The sequence below is a fragment of the Sorex araneus genome, chromosome 6, assembly GCF_027595985.1.
Source record: "Sorex araneus isolate mSorAra2 chromosome 6, mSorAra2.pri, whole genome shotgun sequence".
NCBI classification, from domain to species: domain Eukaryota; kingdom Metazoa; phylum Chordata; class Mammalia; order Eulipotyphla; family Soricidae; genus Sorex; species Sorex araneus.
In genome coordinates, this window is record NC_073307.1 from 115042135 (window position 1) to 115058558 (window position 16424).

A 16424-nucleotide genomic window follows, 5' to 3' on the forward strand; every position below is an offset into this window, starting at 1 on the left:
AGTCTAAGTGACTGAGCAGGGAGGCGTGGGAGGGCGGCCTGAGTGCCCTCCTCCAAGGGGGCTGCGTCCTCCCACGAAGGACCCAGGAGGGCAAGGGAAAGCCCCGGCCCACGGGAGGAGATGGCAGGGCAGCACACTCAACCTGGAGTACCTTTTCCGAATTGCTTTCTAGTCATTTTGAGGCTCATAACATTTTCTTTAGGCATCTCGGCTCCTGGAAGTTTGAGGCATAACCTGGCGGGCATTTTATTGGAGCCTGTTTTCTGAAGACGAGCTTTCTGCTCTTCCTCCGGCCTGTTCTGGAGCCCACCTCCCCTGAGAAAACTGAACGTTAGCCAAGAGCACGGCTTCCGCCTCCCCACCAGACTAGTGGGCCCACAGTTTGTTTCCTCACCCGCCTGCCATCCGTGGTGAAGTGACAAGCACGGCAGTCTCTGTCTCAGAGGGTTAGTTTCAGATAGAAATGAGTTGCGAGATGTAATGCAACAAGACAGCATTAATTAACACTCAGTCACGTGTTTACTATTACTGCTTGACCCGGTAGGAAAAATGAAAAACCCAGTTATCTTCTCTTGAAGGTTGTGGCCAGGAATTTATGTTTAGTAACATAGGTTTTGTTTTTCACAGAAAACCTCTCCTGCCAGATTCGCTCACGTGCCAGCAGTTTAACTTAACTGGCGGCTGGAGGCTGGCTTGTGAGCCACTCCACCTTACTCCCCGGCCTTAGAGGAGACAGGCGCGCGCTCCTCCAGCTCCCTTAGCTGAGGTGAGATTTCCTCAGTCTCTTCGCCAGGAGTGACCTGTTGGGCTTCTTTTCTCCTGTGGTCTTACAGGTTTCTGGAAGAAGCTGACTGCCTGCAAGGAAACTACAAAACATGAAAATCGCTTTGAGGTGACCAGGAAGTCCAGTGACTCCGTGCTCCTCCCAGGACAGATCTGAGCTCTTAGATCTAGAACCTCAGGTAATGAATTTGGCGCAATCCCCAGCCCCTTGACAACTCTTGTTGCCCTCTTAGAAGGTAGTGCTTCAGGAATTGGAGTTTCCTATAGGTGCCCTGAAAATTGCATTCCTTAGCCTAGGGGGTTAGCTCTCTGGTTCTTTCAGCCTCCACTTGTTTTTGTTTGCTTGTTAGGGGGCCACACCCAGTAGTGCCTAGGGCTTATTCCTGGCTCTGCACTTCGGACCCACTCACTCCTGGAAGGGCTTGGGGAACCATATGGGGTGCCAGGAATAGAACCCAGAATCTAGCCTCATGCAAGACAAGCACCCTACCCAGTGCTCTCTGGTTCCGAAGACTTATTTGGGAAGTGCCCAGACTCTGAGGACTTAAGCAATAAACCTGAAAAATCCTTTCTTTTCTGATGCGCATGTGAGAGAGTGCCTATGAAATTTGTTTTGGAGCCACACCTGGCAGTGTTTGGAGGCTCGAGGGTAAGCTTTCCCTGGCAGTGAGTGCTCTGGGACCCATATATGGTGCTGGGGATTTGATCCATGATCATAGTGGACCTAGCTACATGCAAAACAAGCACCTTACCTCCATTCTATTTCTCTGGTTCTTTTCATTTAATGGAAATGATTGCCATAAGTTAGTGCTGGCCATATTGTGACACGGACTGTAAAACTTTTGCAGGGTGGAAATGGCTAGGGCGTGTTGAGGGAGCCATTTTATGTAGATATTTCAGGATGTTACTCTGTTGTGATTGAAACTCAAATAGAAATATGAAGGGGAAAAAGCAGTTGGTTTTGTTTTTGTTTTTTCTCCATATTGAGATGTTGGGATTTGCTAATAGATTGGATGTCAGAAAAGAATCACAGTGAATTCCAGGTCTGAGGCCTAAGCAACCAGAAATATTGAAATACTGCTAACGTGGGGAGGTGGAGTTAGCTGTGGATGTTCAACTTGAGATCTCTAATGTGAATTCAAAGGGAGATGCAGGATAGATGGGAGATTGAGACGTTTAAAATCAGGTAGGGCACTTGCTAATCCCTGGCACCCCATTTGGGCCTCCAAGCCCACCAGTAGTGATCCCTGAGCACAAAGCCAGGAGTTAGCCCAAAACACAGCTGGATTTTGCCCCAAAACCAAAAAAAGTAAATAAAATCAGGTGGAAGATACAAATGTGGTAGATGTCATCACATGGTATTTGAGTCAGTGACACTAGCGTGGTCTTCCAGGGAGTCATTGTAAATAGAGGAGGTTTGGGGACATTTGCCAGGTTTGTTTAGAAGGGCAATAGAGAAGGAGACCAAAATAGAGTGATTGGCCACTGAAGGAGAAGCCTAATCCTCACTGAAGCCAAAGCCCAGCGAGAATGAGAGATGGACTCAGCGGGCCACCTGGGGAGGGAATAGAGTCGTGCCATGGGGTTTCCCAGTCGGGGTCACTGTGCACCCAGCAGGAGCTGCGGATTAGAATTGTGGGGGCACAGCCCGATAGGAGTTGGTTTATAGAAGAGGAAAGGAACCGATATCAGGAAATATATATATATATATATATATATATATATATATATATATATATATATATTACTCCAAAATGAGAGGAGTGGCAGCGATTTTCTCCTAATGGGAATAAACCAGTCGAGAGGAGAAGGTGCATGTTACAGGATTTGGGTGGGAGAGGTTTCTGGGCTGTGAGAAGGGAATGAAAAAGTTGGGGAAGTTGGGGTGGGGGTCCTGGCCAACAGTGCCTGGGGATGGGGTGGCTGCTGGCCACTTCTCAGTGAGGTAGAAAACACACTCAGTTGAGGGGTGAGGAGTCAGGAGATACTGGCACCTTGAACATAGCAGTAAGAGGAAAAAAATGCAACAGGGAAGTCGAGGCTCCTGGGTAGGCTGGACTTTTGAGGTGAAGCGTGAGAGAATCGTGTGTGAGTTGCTGACCAGTTTTATGACTTTCCTGATCAACTTCTGGTGCATGGGAGAACATGAGTTTGGAGAACCACTAACAACACATGCAGTATGACATGCAAAATAGACATGCAAAGGATGACCCTAGGCACATCACAGTAACTTAACAGTGCACGTAGGGATGCGAGGCCCTGAGTTTGATTCCCAGCACCACATCCTGTTGGTCCCCCCCAGTGCGCTGTTGGTGCAGGCCCTGTAGAAATAATAAACCACTGAAACAATGAGGTGGTTTTTACTTTAACCTTCAGGTTGACAGGAACTGCTCTTGGAGAGATGAAAGAGCAGTGCGTGTCCTCCCCTGGAGGAGCATTGGGAGGGAATAGCTCAGCGGCACACAGAGCTGCCCCCTCTGGCAGTGACCGTGAAAATCAGCATGAGAGGGAGCCCAGGAGCTCACACGTCATTGCTTTGCAGATGAGGAAACTTGGACCCTGAGCGAGGGAGTGACCGCCCTGTGCATCCTGCGGAGTGCGGTCCTGGCTGCAGGCAGCGCTCGGCCCTCTCCGCGTGACTTGGAGTTGGAGACTCTCGGAGGTATTACATTTCTCTTTTTAAAAAATTTTTCAAATTGACTTCATGCTTTCACACACACTCCTTGGCAGTGCCTTTGTTTCACACCCAAGGTTTTCCATGCGGGTGGGCTGGGCTAAAGGGCAGCAGGAGAAGACTGGTTTTATCTTTCCTGGGCTGGCTGTGGAAGGGTGAGGCACATTTTCCCAATTCCTGTCTGGGAGGGATAGTCTGAGGAAGGACCAGTTTCCTGCTTTCCTATAGCTTTTCTACAATTTGTAACAAACATCCAGAGTTGGCAAGTAACTCCTGTATACTTCATCAGTCCAACTTGTTGATAAGGAGAAAGTAAAAGTAGGACGCCTGGTCCCTTAGTAAGAAGGACGAGCTCTGGGCCCCGATTTAGCTTGTCCTTGCCTAGCACTAGACCTGAGAGAAGCCCCCTCTGCACAGCCCCACCCCCACCACCCCTATGTGTCCATCAGAAAACACTACAGGATGAGCCTTAGTTTCTTCAGAGAACTCATAAAGTGAGGGAGGGTCTTGGGCTCTTCCACATCCCTACTCTGGCTCCATGGCCCCCCTCTCCCCCACCCTGGCCATCCTGCCCAAGTGCTTCCACCATGCGAGAAAAGCACTTGGAAACCAGGTGACTCTCTGCCTCCTGGTGTCTGTTCCAGACCTCCAATGGCCGACCAGAGGATGGACATTTCTTCCACCATCAGTGATTTCATGTCCCCAAGCACCACCGACCTTCTCTCCAGCCCCCTGGGCACCAGCAGTGTGGATTGCAACCGGAAGCGAAAGGGCAGCTCCACTGACTACCAGTAAGGCCTTCGGGGCACGTCTGGGAGCGCAGCGTGGAGGGGCAGTTCTGGAAGATGGGGAAACCCACTGCAGAAAGGGACGGGGAGGAGAGAGTCAACATTGGGCAGCCACAGAGCTGATTTTTCCCTCTCTCACCCTCCAGGAGGGAGTCTTCAGCGCCGCTGAGGCATTTACTCCCCTGTCCCATCCCCAAATTGTACCACCTCTGGGGAAGAAAGAACTTCCTGGCAGCCTAAATCGATATGCTTTTAGCCCCCTTGTCTTCCTTTGGTCCCTGTGCCAGACATCTCAGTGTAATGGATGTGTCGTAATTGCTTCGAAGGGAACTTTGCCCAAGAGCCTCTCTCCGAGGAAGACACAGGCTCTTAATTATCACTGTGGGGTGAGGAGTAGAGGTCAAACTCTGAAAACAGCATACGGACCATTGATATTGTCCTGAACATTATTTGAATTAGTGTATGCCTGTTACATTAAATAGTATTTTTGTTTCTTTTTAGACTTGATGACTTTTCTTTTGAGTAAGTAAACGTTCACACTTACAGTCAACTCTATCTGTACAAATGCCTCAGAAACTAGGCAGTGTAGACTAGTCAAATGTGCCTCTTGTTGAGGCAACTGCGTGAAACTTTCCCACATGTCTACTTAAGAGGTTTTCTTTTGTTTAATGAGGGACCATCTCCAAGGAGGTACCCCCCTACAGCAGATGTCCTTTCTGCTGAAGTTCACAGGTCGAATTTGGGGAGCACAGTGGCTGGAGGTCAGATGCCCACTAGGAGATTCTATGATTAATATGTAAGTTATCCCAGATGATGAAGAGAGCAATTGCCCGGGGATGGAGTGGGCCTGAGGTGCAAGAGGGCTCTTTCTTCTGCATCTGTAACTCCCCAACCGGCAGCTCAGGAACCAGTTTCCTTAACCTGTCTGGACCAGTGCTGAGGGAACCACAGCCATGTTCTAAGACCAATGTTACCAAGAACTGGCGTTTCCCACCTTGTCCCTATCCAAGGCCTTTAGTTTTCCCCTCAGGGACCCTGGTTTGCTAATCCTCTGGAACTTGTGGCACCCCTACTAATTGAGGGCCCATCATTCCTGGTCCTGTTGATTGTGATGAACTCATGTCTTATCTATCAAGCATCTCTCCACCTGCGGGGCTCAGCCAGGCCCAGAGAGTAGATTCTAGTCTCGCAGGAAAGGAGAGTGAGCGTTCATCTTTCCACATGTCCTGTATGATCCCCTTTGAGCTTTGGGACCCACTAGAAAAATGGACACTTCTGAGGAGATGAAGGGCCCCAGGCTAGGAACGGCTGTTCCTCAATGCGTGTGAGGGGATTTGGTGCTCCTGAGTAACAGTCCCCAGTGTCCCTGAGATGCCAGCATTTAAAGGGTCTGCATTCCTCTTTCCTCCCAGATTGAAAACAAGAACTGAAGCCAGATGGCAGTCATTGCCCTCCTGGTATGGTAGAGCTAGGGCAGAGAGCAAGCTAAACTTAGAGGCGTGTGGAATGCCTCCTCCTGAGCAGTTTGCCTTATTTTATGGTGAATCGCAGGGTGCCTGGGATTGGGGTTCTGATGCTGTAAGGGAGGCAGATTCCTTCTGTGACCCTCGCACTCCCTGTAGCTAAATAGATTCCATGCCTGCGCCCCACCCCTTCCACCTCCTCGGCCCAGGGGTTTCCTTCCTAGCTGAGAGCATTTCGGAACAGTGTCTGTGCGACATTCCCTGGGGCTCTGCTCAGTACTTCTCGGCCCTTTGACTTCCTCTCCTCACTACACCCCACACCACCAAATATATGTTTGCACACATATATTTGATCCTGAATATGTTTTGCGAATGAATCAACTCCATTTGTCCAGAATGATTGAGGTGGGGAAGGGATGGATGAGGCATTGTTATTTGGATTCCCAAATTAGCTAAGAGTCTCCATAAGTGCTCCATCATCTCAAATTTCAAACAATCCAGATTTGGTAAAGTATATATTGATGTATAAGCTCTATTGACGTCCTAACTTGCATTGGACATCCAAGCTGTGTCTATAGCAGATTTGAGTCCTTGTTACTCTGCGTCAGCAATCAATGCTTTGGCTACTTGGGCTTTCTATCAGCTTTCTGGATAAATGAGAGTCTTCTATATTAAAGATGCTGTCTTGTGTGCTTCTGAAACTAAACAGTCATGTTCTCTCTTTTTCAGAGAAAGCATGGACACAGACAAAGATGATCCTCATGGAAGGTACCAGGAATTTCTCATTTGTACTGCAATGTCCAAGAGCCATTTTCTCTGTATGATTGATTACATATCCCTTGGTGCAGCTTCCACCCTTGTCCTGCACTGGGGATAAGGAAGGAGACCCTGAGCCCATAGGTCTCAAGATTGTCTCCCCTCAACCCCCAGTGTGGTGAGAAGAGCCGTTGTGTATCACAAGGAGATGCCAGAGATTACGCAGGGAAGAAGAGAGATCTTTGCCATTAATCTCTAGGGCGTTGTGTTTTAATCTTTTGCTTTTCCCTCTCACAGGCTAGACTATTCAGAGCACCAGGGACGGATCAAAAATGCAAGGTATGGAGCCAGAGTAATAATACAGTGTAGGTAGGGCGCTTGCCTTGCCTGTGGCCAATTTGGGTTCTGTCTCTGAGCTCCAGCACCCCACAAGGCCCCCAGAGCTCTGCCAGCTGTGATCCCTGAGTACAGTACAGAGCGAGGAGTAAGCCCTGAGTACTGCCAGGTGTGGCTAAAGGGGGAAAAAAGGCAAGATGTGGAGCCAGGGGGCATAGTTCAGGGTCACGGTATGTGCCTTGCTTGGATCCCATGCCCCCCGCCCCCGCCCCCAGCACGTCTTTGGACTTTGGCATCAGCTGAATGGTCTGGTTGGCTGATAATCACTGGAAGAGCACCCCCAGGCCTCCTGCGCACCACCACTTAGGAGCCCCCTCCACCACCCAAAAGAGTGCAGGGTCACCTGGATGTCCCCAGTCTCTCTGTAGACAGGCACAGCTCTGCTTGCTCGCGTGCAGCTGCATCCTGTCAGGCTCCGTTGGCGCTATCAGGCCCTCGGGGAGTAGTGGGGAACAGTGCATCCTGGTTTGCTCTGGCATTTGGACTTGCATTCTCTCCAAGCTGAGTTGCCTGCAACTCTCCCCTGCTGAAGCACGTTCAAACTGAAGGGGACTTTGGAGGCAGCAGAAATAAACCTCAGTATTCATAAGATTACTCCCCGCTTCACACCAAACCAAGCTCCAGGATTACATCCCTTGCCTTTCAAGCAGGCCTCCACTGCTTGGCAAGCTGCCTGTCCTGGGGTAGAGGTGCGGCTGGGAGTTGTTCCCTTAAAGGCTTCTCCGACCTAGACTCCCGCTGTCTCCTGTCGCACTGTGGCACCTTTCCTATGGGCCCCTGTGCTTGCCTTGAGCTCAGAACCACCTGAGGCTGTGTTGTGATGCACCCCAGGGGCTACAGCATCCATCTCTCCCTTTGGGGACGCGTCTGGGTGAGAGAGCACCACCGGAGCCCCTCTCTTAAAGGGGGTTTCTTGCAAGCCAGGCCCTGTGGGAAGAGGGTCCCTTGGCAGGCGGCGGATACTGGGAGGGAAGAGGCAGCCTCAGCTCCATCTCGATGGGGTCTGGGCTCAGCCCCAGCTATCGGGAGCCTCTGGCAGGCCGCACAGCAGGTGCCCCACTAACCCCAGGGTCTGTGAGACCACACTGATGGAGGGGGGGCTTGCCTGCCTTCTCTTTCCTTCCTCCCCACCTAGTTTGGTGACTGAAGTAACAAAGCCTAGTTTTGAAACATTCTTCGAATTCTGCATTTGCCTTTTGGGTGAAGACTAAAAAGAGCCTTAACTTGTTTCTGTCATTGCTGTTCTGAGACTCTGTTACATTTTGTAAAAATAAATATATTTCTTTCTGTTGTTCAGGGAAGCTCACAGTCAGATCGAAAAGCGGCGGCGGGATAAAATGAACAGTTTCATTGACGAATTGGCTTCTTTGGTGCCCACATGCAACGCCATGTCCAGGAAGTTAGATAAACTTACCGTGCTAAGGATGGCTGTTCAGCATATGAAAACACTGCGGGGTAAGCTCCTGGGCTTAGTTCTTCATGCCCTCACCTACACCTCCTAGCTGCTCTCCTAGAGTCTTGTGAGTTCCAATGGCCAGTGTTACTACTTGCAAGTGTATAACCTTGAGTGATATGCTTGTGATCTTCAGCACTGACCATGATGCCCAGTGAAGTGGTTCCTGATTTTCTGTGGGTACCGTGGTGGACAGAGGGTGCCACTACAATCTGTCTGCTCACACGTTCCATGGGCCACGCGCACACCAGGCCACCATGTGTGGCCCCTCTTACATGTGTGCGCCTGTGTGCCCATGCCCTACCCCTACCCAGTGGGAACCCTCAGAAACATGGATGTGCACAGCGACACAGGAAAATTAGTTCCAGATTCCAAAAGGAAAATTCAACTTGATTTCTTTGAAGAGTGAGTCACCGGTTGCTAGTTCTGGCTGCATTTTATTGTCAGGAACGAATACTGATGATATTTTCATCCTCCTGGAATTTTCCCAAGCCAGATCGACTCTTCATGCAGGAGGCAATATTTTCCTTTTCTAAGTATGGGGAGAGTGAGAAAACAGAGGCAGGAATGTGGAAGTGACTTATCCAAATCACAGGAGAAATTGGAAACATCGGGCATTTTAGTGAATGCCAGTCCTGGAATTTTCCACAGCCACTATGGACTACATAAGGAAATTGGGAAGGGGGCACTCGGTGAGATCTTTGATCTGTGTGGTATAAGAGTTGTGTCTTCTATTTGACTTTTGATCATTAGTCAAAAATATTAACGTATCCTGTGCTTGGAGAATGGCATTTGAAGATCCATATTAATGAAGATGACTAGCGATTAAGCTATTATGAGCTAATTTCTATTAAGTTGAAGGGGAAAGAATGCTGGATCTTGAGTTATCATAAAAATCAGGAATGTGGATCAGTAGTATGTGCAGAGGTGATTGATATGTGAGTCACAGACTCAGACTCATTCTGTTTCCCTTCTTCCCTCTGGTATTAAGAATTGTTTAGGATTCACTTTATTTCTTCACTGTTCTATTAACGATCATGCAGGTTCCAAGTCATTTACTGTTGACATTGCTTCTTAGTTATCGTCCTCCTGAATGACGCCAGACTGACAGCCTTTTAAACAGGAGTCTTGTCCCTTTTCAGTCCTGGGAGCTTCCGCTGCGGTTTACTGAAATAATGCATTTATCAGGTTGCCACGCTCATTTAACTCCCTGTTCCCCAAGAAGAGGAATTCACAGTGAATGCCCTCTTCAATAGATTTCCCCAGGGCCTGACAGGCAGGATGATTTCCCAGGAACATTAGCCTGGTGTTCTGAGGAACTGCTAGACAGCCCATTTCCTCCGGCTGTTGGGAGGAGGGAACCCTCTCAGGAGCCTTTACCAGTTTGCTGCTTAGAGCAGTTGCCGTCTCTCTTGTAGCAAATTTGGTGGTGATGGTAGCGGGGGACGGGAGACTCCTCACACAGGGCTCAGGGGCCACTCCCAGCAACATCGCCAGCCAGGCTGCACAGTTTCAAAGCTTGGGCCAGGTGGCATGCTGCTTGGGCCTGGCAGTGCTGGGAGTACTAGGGCCTCACCTGGTCGTGCTTGAGGGCCTCCAGAACTAAACCTGGGGCAACCACGTGGTATTTCAGTTCAGAAGCAGGTTCTGGCATATGCAAAGCGTACATCCGTAACGACTGAGCTGTCTCTTTGGCCCTTGAAGCAGATTTTTCCACCAATTATCCCTTGATTTTCACTATTGTGACAAAAATAAGCTTCTTAAGTCTCCTGTGGGCACCAGTGTTCTCTCTAATGATATTCCCTCTGGTGTTACAGGATTGTGTCCAAAGCCATTTCTAGCCCTGTCTTAGTTAAGGAAAAGATAAAATCGAAATCCCAGGTGGTAGGAACTAAGCCAAGTCTGGAAGGTGTGAGGCAGCGCGGCAGAATGAGGCATTGTCAGGATGTGAAGTGTACCCACTTATAACACTCCTCTCTTTTTCCTCCATAAGGTGCCACCAATCCATATACAGAAGCAAACTACAAACCAACTTTTTTGTCAGACGATGAACTAAAACACCTCATTCTCAGGGTATGTTGCGATGCTAGGATTGTTTTTACACTTTCATGTTTACAAATTTCGGTTAAGTACCAGCATGCAGAAATTGGATGTCTCAAAACTGAACTGTTAGGATCACATTCTCTTTCAGTCTGCACCGCATCTTCCTGTGTGGGGAGACTTCCCGTTCGTCCCCTGAGACTTTCCTCTTCCCCTTCTAACTTTGCTGAGGCAAAAATTGCAGGTCACTGCTAGTGTGATTTTTGAATCAGGCAAGGGAAGGCTTTGTTAAAATAGGAGGTAGTTCGTTTCCTGCATAAAGGTTTTAGAAAGGGATGAAAACTGGTGACAGTTTGCGAACTTTTCTTTTAATCACTATCTCAGAAGCCTACTTCTCAGAGCTTCACACCCAGATCCCCTCAAAACAACACACGCTTCAAACATTGGCAGGGTGTGGAGAGAAGCAGGCAGAGGAGGCCATGCTCTCGTGTGCTTCATTCAGTTCTTCTGGCTCATGCCGCAGAGCCCTGCAGGTGGCACATGGAAGGTGTGTACACCGCACCCAGGAGCCAGGGATCCACTCGGAAATTGAAGGGAGAGACGATGGATTCAGAAGCAAGGACTCTTGTGAGCTGTTGCAGGAAACAACGTAAAAGGAACAACCCTCGCCCTCATCTCCCTACAACCTGATTTGACCCCTCTCGCTAAGCCCCCTGCAGAATCTTGGCACCTTCTTTTGAGCAGAAGCCCGCCAGGCCTGGGGATGGAAGGTAGTCCAGCTGGATTTTCACAGCATCATTTCCCATTTTCAGTTCGGGCTGGCTGCAGGCCCTCTGAAAGTCTGGCTTGCCACTCACTCCAGTATTTTCTGTCCATCCTGCCATGCCATGCTGTGTTACTGGAAAACGTCCAGCTACACACTTCAGAAGTGCTGGCAAATAAACGGAACTTGGCTCCTGAAGCAGGGCCGGTCCCGGGCAAGATGTGCCGTCTTGGTGCAGGGGCCTAACGAGATCAGCAGCCTCATCTGGGCTGTCTGTGGTCTCTCGATTACTAGCTGATGTGGGAATGACACTCATTCCCACTGGATTTGGACACTGGAGCTCACAGGCAACATGTACACTCAGTGTGACAAGGTGACTCTGCCACAACAGCCAGAGCAAAGGGAGGGAAGGCTTCGGTGGCCAGCTGTCCGGACCAGGAAAGGGTGCTGCTGCCTGAGAGTGGGCTTACCCAGAAGAGGCGAAGCCCTAACTCTAGGGCAGGTTACAGAGAAGTTATGTAGTTTTTCCAGACTCCATTAGTAAAGGCAGACAGGAGACAAGGCGGGCGGCAGTAGGTTCCCTCGGCAGCATTTGCTGCATGTTTTCTAGAACCGCCTCCACCTGGCTCCATTTCACTCTGGAAGCGGCTCCCACACCCTAACTGGAGAACCGCAGCTGTGCCCTGGTGGGCCTGGGGCTCAGTGTGGCTGGTGCCTCCCTTCCCCTGGAAGTGAGCTCATTGGTGCTGCTTTTGGCACAGCTGTAATCCTGCCCTCCCTAACTCCTCTGAAGGGTTGAGCCAGGTCTTTTCATTACTTATAGATGCACTTAGCTTTTATATCCATCAAAACCTATTTATTAGAAGGTTCCCTATTCCAGCCTGCTGTTGGTGATCCTTTTGAGTCCATGTGATTCATAAGATCTGCAAGGCATGCCTTCTCCATCTTCCACTGCACTCTGTGACACACGGAGTCTGATGAGTACTCACTCTCTGTGCACAACACACCTGGGAAATATTGGAGTACTCACTGATCAACACACTCAGGTGAAGCTAAGGCTTCCCTATGTGTTTGTGGCAGACCTTTGGACAGATTATCCAGACCCAGCTCCTCACCTCTCCATTCCTTTTCGTAAAGATGTTCTTGTTCTCCAGGAGGACTTGGTGTAGCCGAGCTGTAATCGAAGTCTGTAGCAGCTCTAGAGAGAGGACCAGGATCAGCTTCATAAACTTTGCAAAGTTTGGTTTGATGCTGGGTTTGATGCTCTGCCACCACCATCTTGAAAATCCTAATTTGTGAGGCCAGAGAAATATTACAGTGGGCAGGTACTTGCCTTGTCTGCAACCAACTCCTGTTCAATCCTTCTTTTTTTTTTTTTTTGCTTTTTTGGGTCATACCTGGCGATACACAATGCTTACTTCTGGTTCATGCACTCAGGAATTATTCCTGGTGGTGCTCGGGGGACCGTATGGGATGCTGGGAATCGAACCCGTCAGCCGTGTGCAAGGCAAATAAATGCCCTACTCACTATGCTATTGCTCCAGGCCCTCCTGTTCAATCCTCGGGACTACTTAACAACAATCCTTGAGCACAGGCAGGAATGATCCCAGAGTACAGAGCCAGGAGTAAGCCCTGAGCTGATTGTATAGCATGCCCCCCCAGCCCCCCACCCTGCCCCAAAAAGGAAAAAAGAAAACCTTAATTTTTGAACAAGGATCTCTGTATCTTCATTGTCCCCTGTACCCCCCAAATGTTATAGCTGGTCCTCTTTTACCATACTGGAACTTAAAATTTTATTTTATTTTATTTTATTTTTTGGGGGGTCACACCCTGCGATGCACAGGGGTTACTCCTGGCTCTTCACTCAGGAATTACCCCTAGCGGTGCTCAGGGGACCATATGGGATGCTGGGATTAGAACCCGGGTCGGCCGCGTGCAAGGCAAATGCCCTACCCGCTGTGCTATGGCTCCAGCCCCGGAACTTGAAATTTTAAAAATAACTATACTTAAGGCAAGCTTCTTTTGTCACAACAAATGCTTAATAATTGTCATCTCCAAGTAATTTCCTAGTAGTTGCCTACACTTGCCAGGGTGTGGCACATGGGTTTTAATGCCATTCAAGCTAAATAATTCCTCTTGGGCCTGCCTTTCCTGGTCTTCTGTTTTCTGTGATGTCAGTGGGACTCTGCCCTCTGGGGAAACTCCGTTTACCTCTCTGACAGGTTGTTGGCTATCAAGTACTACCCAGTCCTTCGCCACTTCTAGGTGACCAGTTCCTGGGACCCTGCTTCATGGTAGGCAGGACCCATGCAGATGATGTCTTGATGCCTGAACCATTTGCAGCAGTAACTGGGCTTCTGTTCTTACCAATGCAAATCTGACTCATCCACTGCCCCGAGTGCTCTTATAATAGCTGTAATAGGTGCTGTCTCAAGAGTGCAACCATGCTGGTCAGTTCATAATGTCTTGCCCGTGTTCTGAAAATTAGCTGACCCTTTCTCAGAGCCTGATGTCACTTATTATCTCACAGTCTTCCTGAGGGTGAATTTGCCCTGGGCTTTCTCTTTCTCTTTTGGGTCACACCCAGCGATGCTCAGGGGTTACTTCTGGCTCTGCACTCAGGAATTATGCCTGGCAGTGCTTAGGGAACCATAATGGATGCTGGGGATCGAACCCAGGTCAGCCACATGCAAGGCAAACGCCAGCCCCTGGCCCTGGGCTTTCTGATGATCCTGCCTCATGTACCAGCGCTTCCATAAGTACACATGCCGTAAGATATTCTAACTTCGCTTAGCATCCCACCCCACTTCCCCCGAGGGTGTTCATCTCCCTCTTTGAAACTTTCTCCCCAGACTGTACCCAGCAGCCACAGGGACCTTCTCCCTATCCGCTGCTTTGCTCTCCTCCTTAGTACAGGCCCGACTGGGCCCAGTATTTCCTTCACAATGTCACAGTCACCTTCCTAGGCACCTTTTATGCCACATCACTTCATCAATGAAATGCCTCAAAACATTTTTCTTCTTAAATAAGATTGTCTGCAAGGCAAATGAGGAAGTTATTAATACCCTATTTCTTGACAGAATGAGGCTGCCAGCAGATGGTGCTGGGAGAGTCGCTCCCCCTCCCTGTCATGCCTTGCCCCTGGGCCAGCTCAGAGGTCTAAGCTGGGGAAGGCTCCGCCCTGCTTCCTGCCGGCAAGGTGGCCTGCCAGGCCCTCTCCCGGCTGGAGTGCTTCTGTTCCCCTCCTCCGCTCCTCCCGGTGCACAGCTCTTTACCGCAGTTCTTTACCATTCCTCCTGACACACGCATTCATTTCCTTGCTGGCTGAATTAAGCTAAATCCCAACAGCCCTTTCCTAGAAAAGGAGAACTAAGTTTTTCTGGAGCTTACCAAAGGACAGACTGAGGACTTGTGACTAAGGCAGAATGGCGAAACAATGTGTTTTAGGATTTTGGGAGCTGAGGACATAAGTCCAGGGCCAAGTGGGGACCACCTCCCAGTGTCTGGGGGGCCCCAGACGGAGTCAAGGGACTTGTCCATCTGGGAGGTTTCACCTGCACACACAAACTTCAGCTCTAGTTTTGGTATTTATCCTCCTTATTTTAATGACTATTGTTCTGTCCATACTCTTTTTTTTCTTCCTTTTTTGGGGTCACACCCAGCGATGGACAGGCATTACTCCTGGCTCTGCACTCAGGAACTACCCCTAGCGGTGCACAGTGGATCATATGGGATGCTGGGAATTGAACCCAGGTCGGCTGCATGCAAGGCAAAGGCCCTACCTGCTGTGCTATTGCTCCAGCCCCCATACTCTTTTCCTTATTAGCACTTTAGATTTTTTTTTTTTTAGCATATATGTACAGTGAATGAGAGGTAAGAAGAATCTTAGGGGGAAATTTCCAGTTCAGGGTGTTTTGTTTGTGCCCCCTTTCTCTTCCTTTTTCGTTGTTTTTTTTTTTTTTTAATCTTATTTAGGATACAAACACACTAAGCCTGAATTGAGGGATAATATTTGTGAGCAGGAGCTTTTGTGATTATTAGAATTCCTCTGGGATGTAGGTGAAAACAATGCCAGTGACCCAGTCTTACTCTGAACAAGCACTATTAAAAGTGAGAACAAAAGAAAATACCACTCCAAAGACTCAAAAGTACTATTCTAGAGAGATCTGTGTAAATGGAGGTATTTGATATGAGGACAGATGGCAGCCAAGATTGAAAAAGAAATTCTGAACTTAAAGATTCCTCCCCATCTCAGGGATTCTCTAGAGAATTGTAATAATTAGAGCAGGGAAATATGATTTCTCTGGACTTCCATAAAATCAAAAGAAAGTTTTTCAGCTGAATTCTGCTTTGAAATAGAATTTTCCTAAATTGGATTTTCCCCTGAAATCATTAGATGATACATGCGCATAGAATATGCTTTGTAGAGAATCTTCTTGTTCTCATAAGCGTTTGAGCATCTTATTCGAAGGACACACTGGAGACTTCGACTGTTAACTCTGTGCTTTATATACTAGAAACAAATCCTTCTTTACTATCAAAGCGATTGTAAATCATGTTTCATGAAGTGTAATAAATTGATTATTTTCTCCTATTAGGCAGCAGATGGATTTTTGTTTGTCGTAGGATGCGACCGAGGGAAGATCCTCTTTGTGTCAGAATCTGTCTTCAAGATCCTCAACTACAGCCAGGTATTGCTCATGCTTCTGTGGGTGGTGAGTGCCCCAAAGCAGCCGGGCAGGGCCCCCCAACTCCCGAGAGGGTAGAGGATCACAAGGAAAAGGCTTTACCCTGTTTCCCTCTGTGTCCTTAACAGAAAATCGTTAACAGAAATGTGTTTAAACTTAGAAAAATTCTTCCGCATAACTCATTGAATATATTCCATTTCCTCATTGGAAAGTTTGGCTCTGATCTCAGGAGCGTTATAACTTAGTGCTGCAAAATAATTATCACACAGCAGCAGGGGAAGGAGTCGGGCTGGGGGAACTGCATCACCAGGAAGAAAGGGAGACAGAGAATCCAGGGAAATTGGGAATCCGCCCATGCTGTGTTTGCAATGAGGTGTCACTTATTAGCTCTCTCGAACCTCAGCTTCTTCTGAGATGTAATTGTGACAATCCCATACCTTCTATTATTGTTAGTCGGAGCAAATGATAAACATTTATGAGAACTTCCAGAACAGAACATTTTTGTGTGTTATATAAGATACATCTTTCAAGTTTTGACTCATTTGTTCATTCAGTAATTTACATGCTAGTAATTGCATGGAAATGGCAGAAAAAACATAGGAATCAAGTGACATTTACAT

The 16424-nt window shown here is 48.4% G+C and overlaps 1 protein-coding gene across 11 annotated transcripts in view; it reads left to right on the top strand.

Moving 5' to 3' along the window:
* The window catches only part of BMAL1 (basic helix-loop-helix ARNT like 1), a 108547-nt gene that overhangs the window by 70177 nt on the left and 21946 nt on the right, over positions 1-16424 (top strand). For 6 of the 11 annotated variants that reach the window (XM_055141356.1, XM_055141353.1, XM_055141352.1 and 3 more), the window contains 9 exons: positions 834-962; positions 3326-3445; positions 4102-4248; positions 4747-4767; positions 6438-6476; positions 6762-6803; positions 8158-8315; positions 10307-10386; positions 15715-15807. In XM_055141356.1, the coding sequence (XP_054997331.1) occupies positions 4109-4248; positions 4747-4767; positions 6438-6476; positions 6762-6803; positions 8158-8315; positions 10307-10386; positions 15715-15807 (573 nt within the window). In that variant the 5' untranslated portion in view covers positions 834-962; positions 3326-3445; positions 4102-4108. Of the gene's footprint in view, positions 1-833; positions 963-3325; positions 3446-4101; positions 4249-4746; positions 4768-4952; positions 5042-6437; positions 6477-6761; positions 6804-8157; positions 8316-10306; positions 10387-15714; positions 15808-16424 lie in introns of those variants that run through there. The other 5 variants (XM_055141357.1, XM_055141358.1, XM_004613589.3 and 2 more) reach the window with 3 other exon arrangements.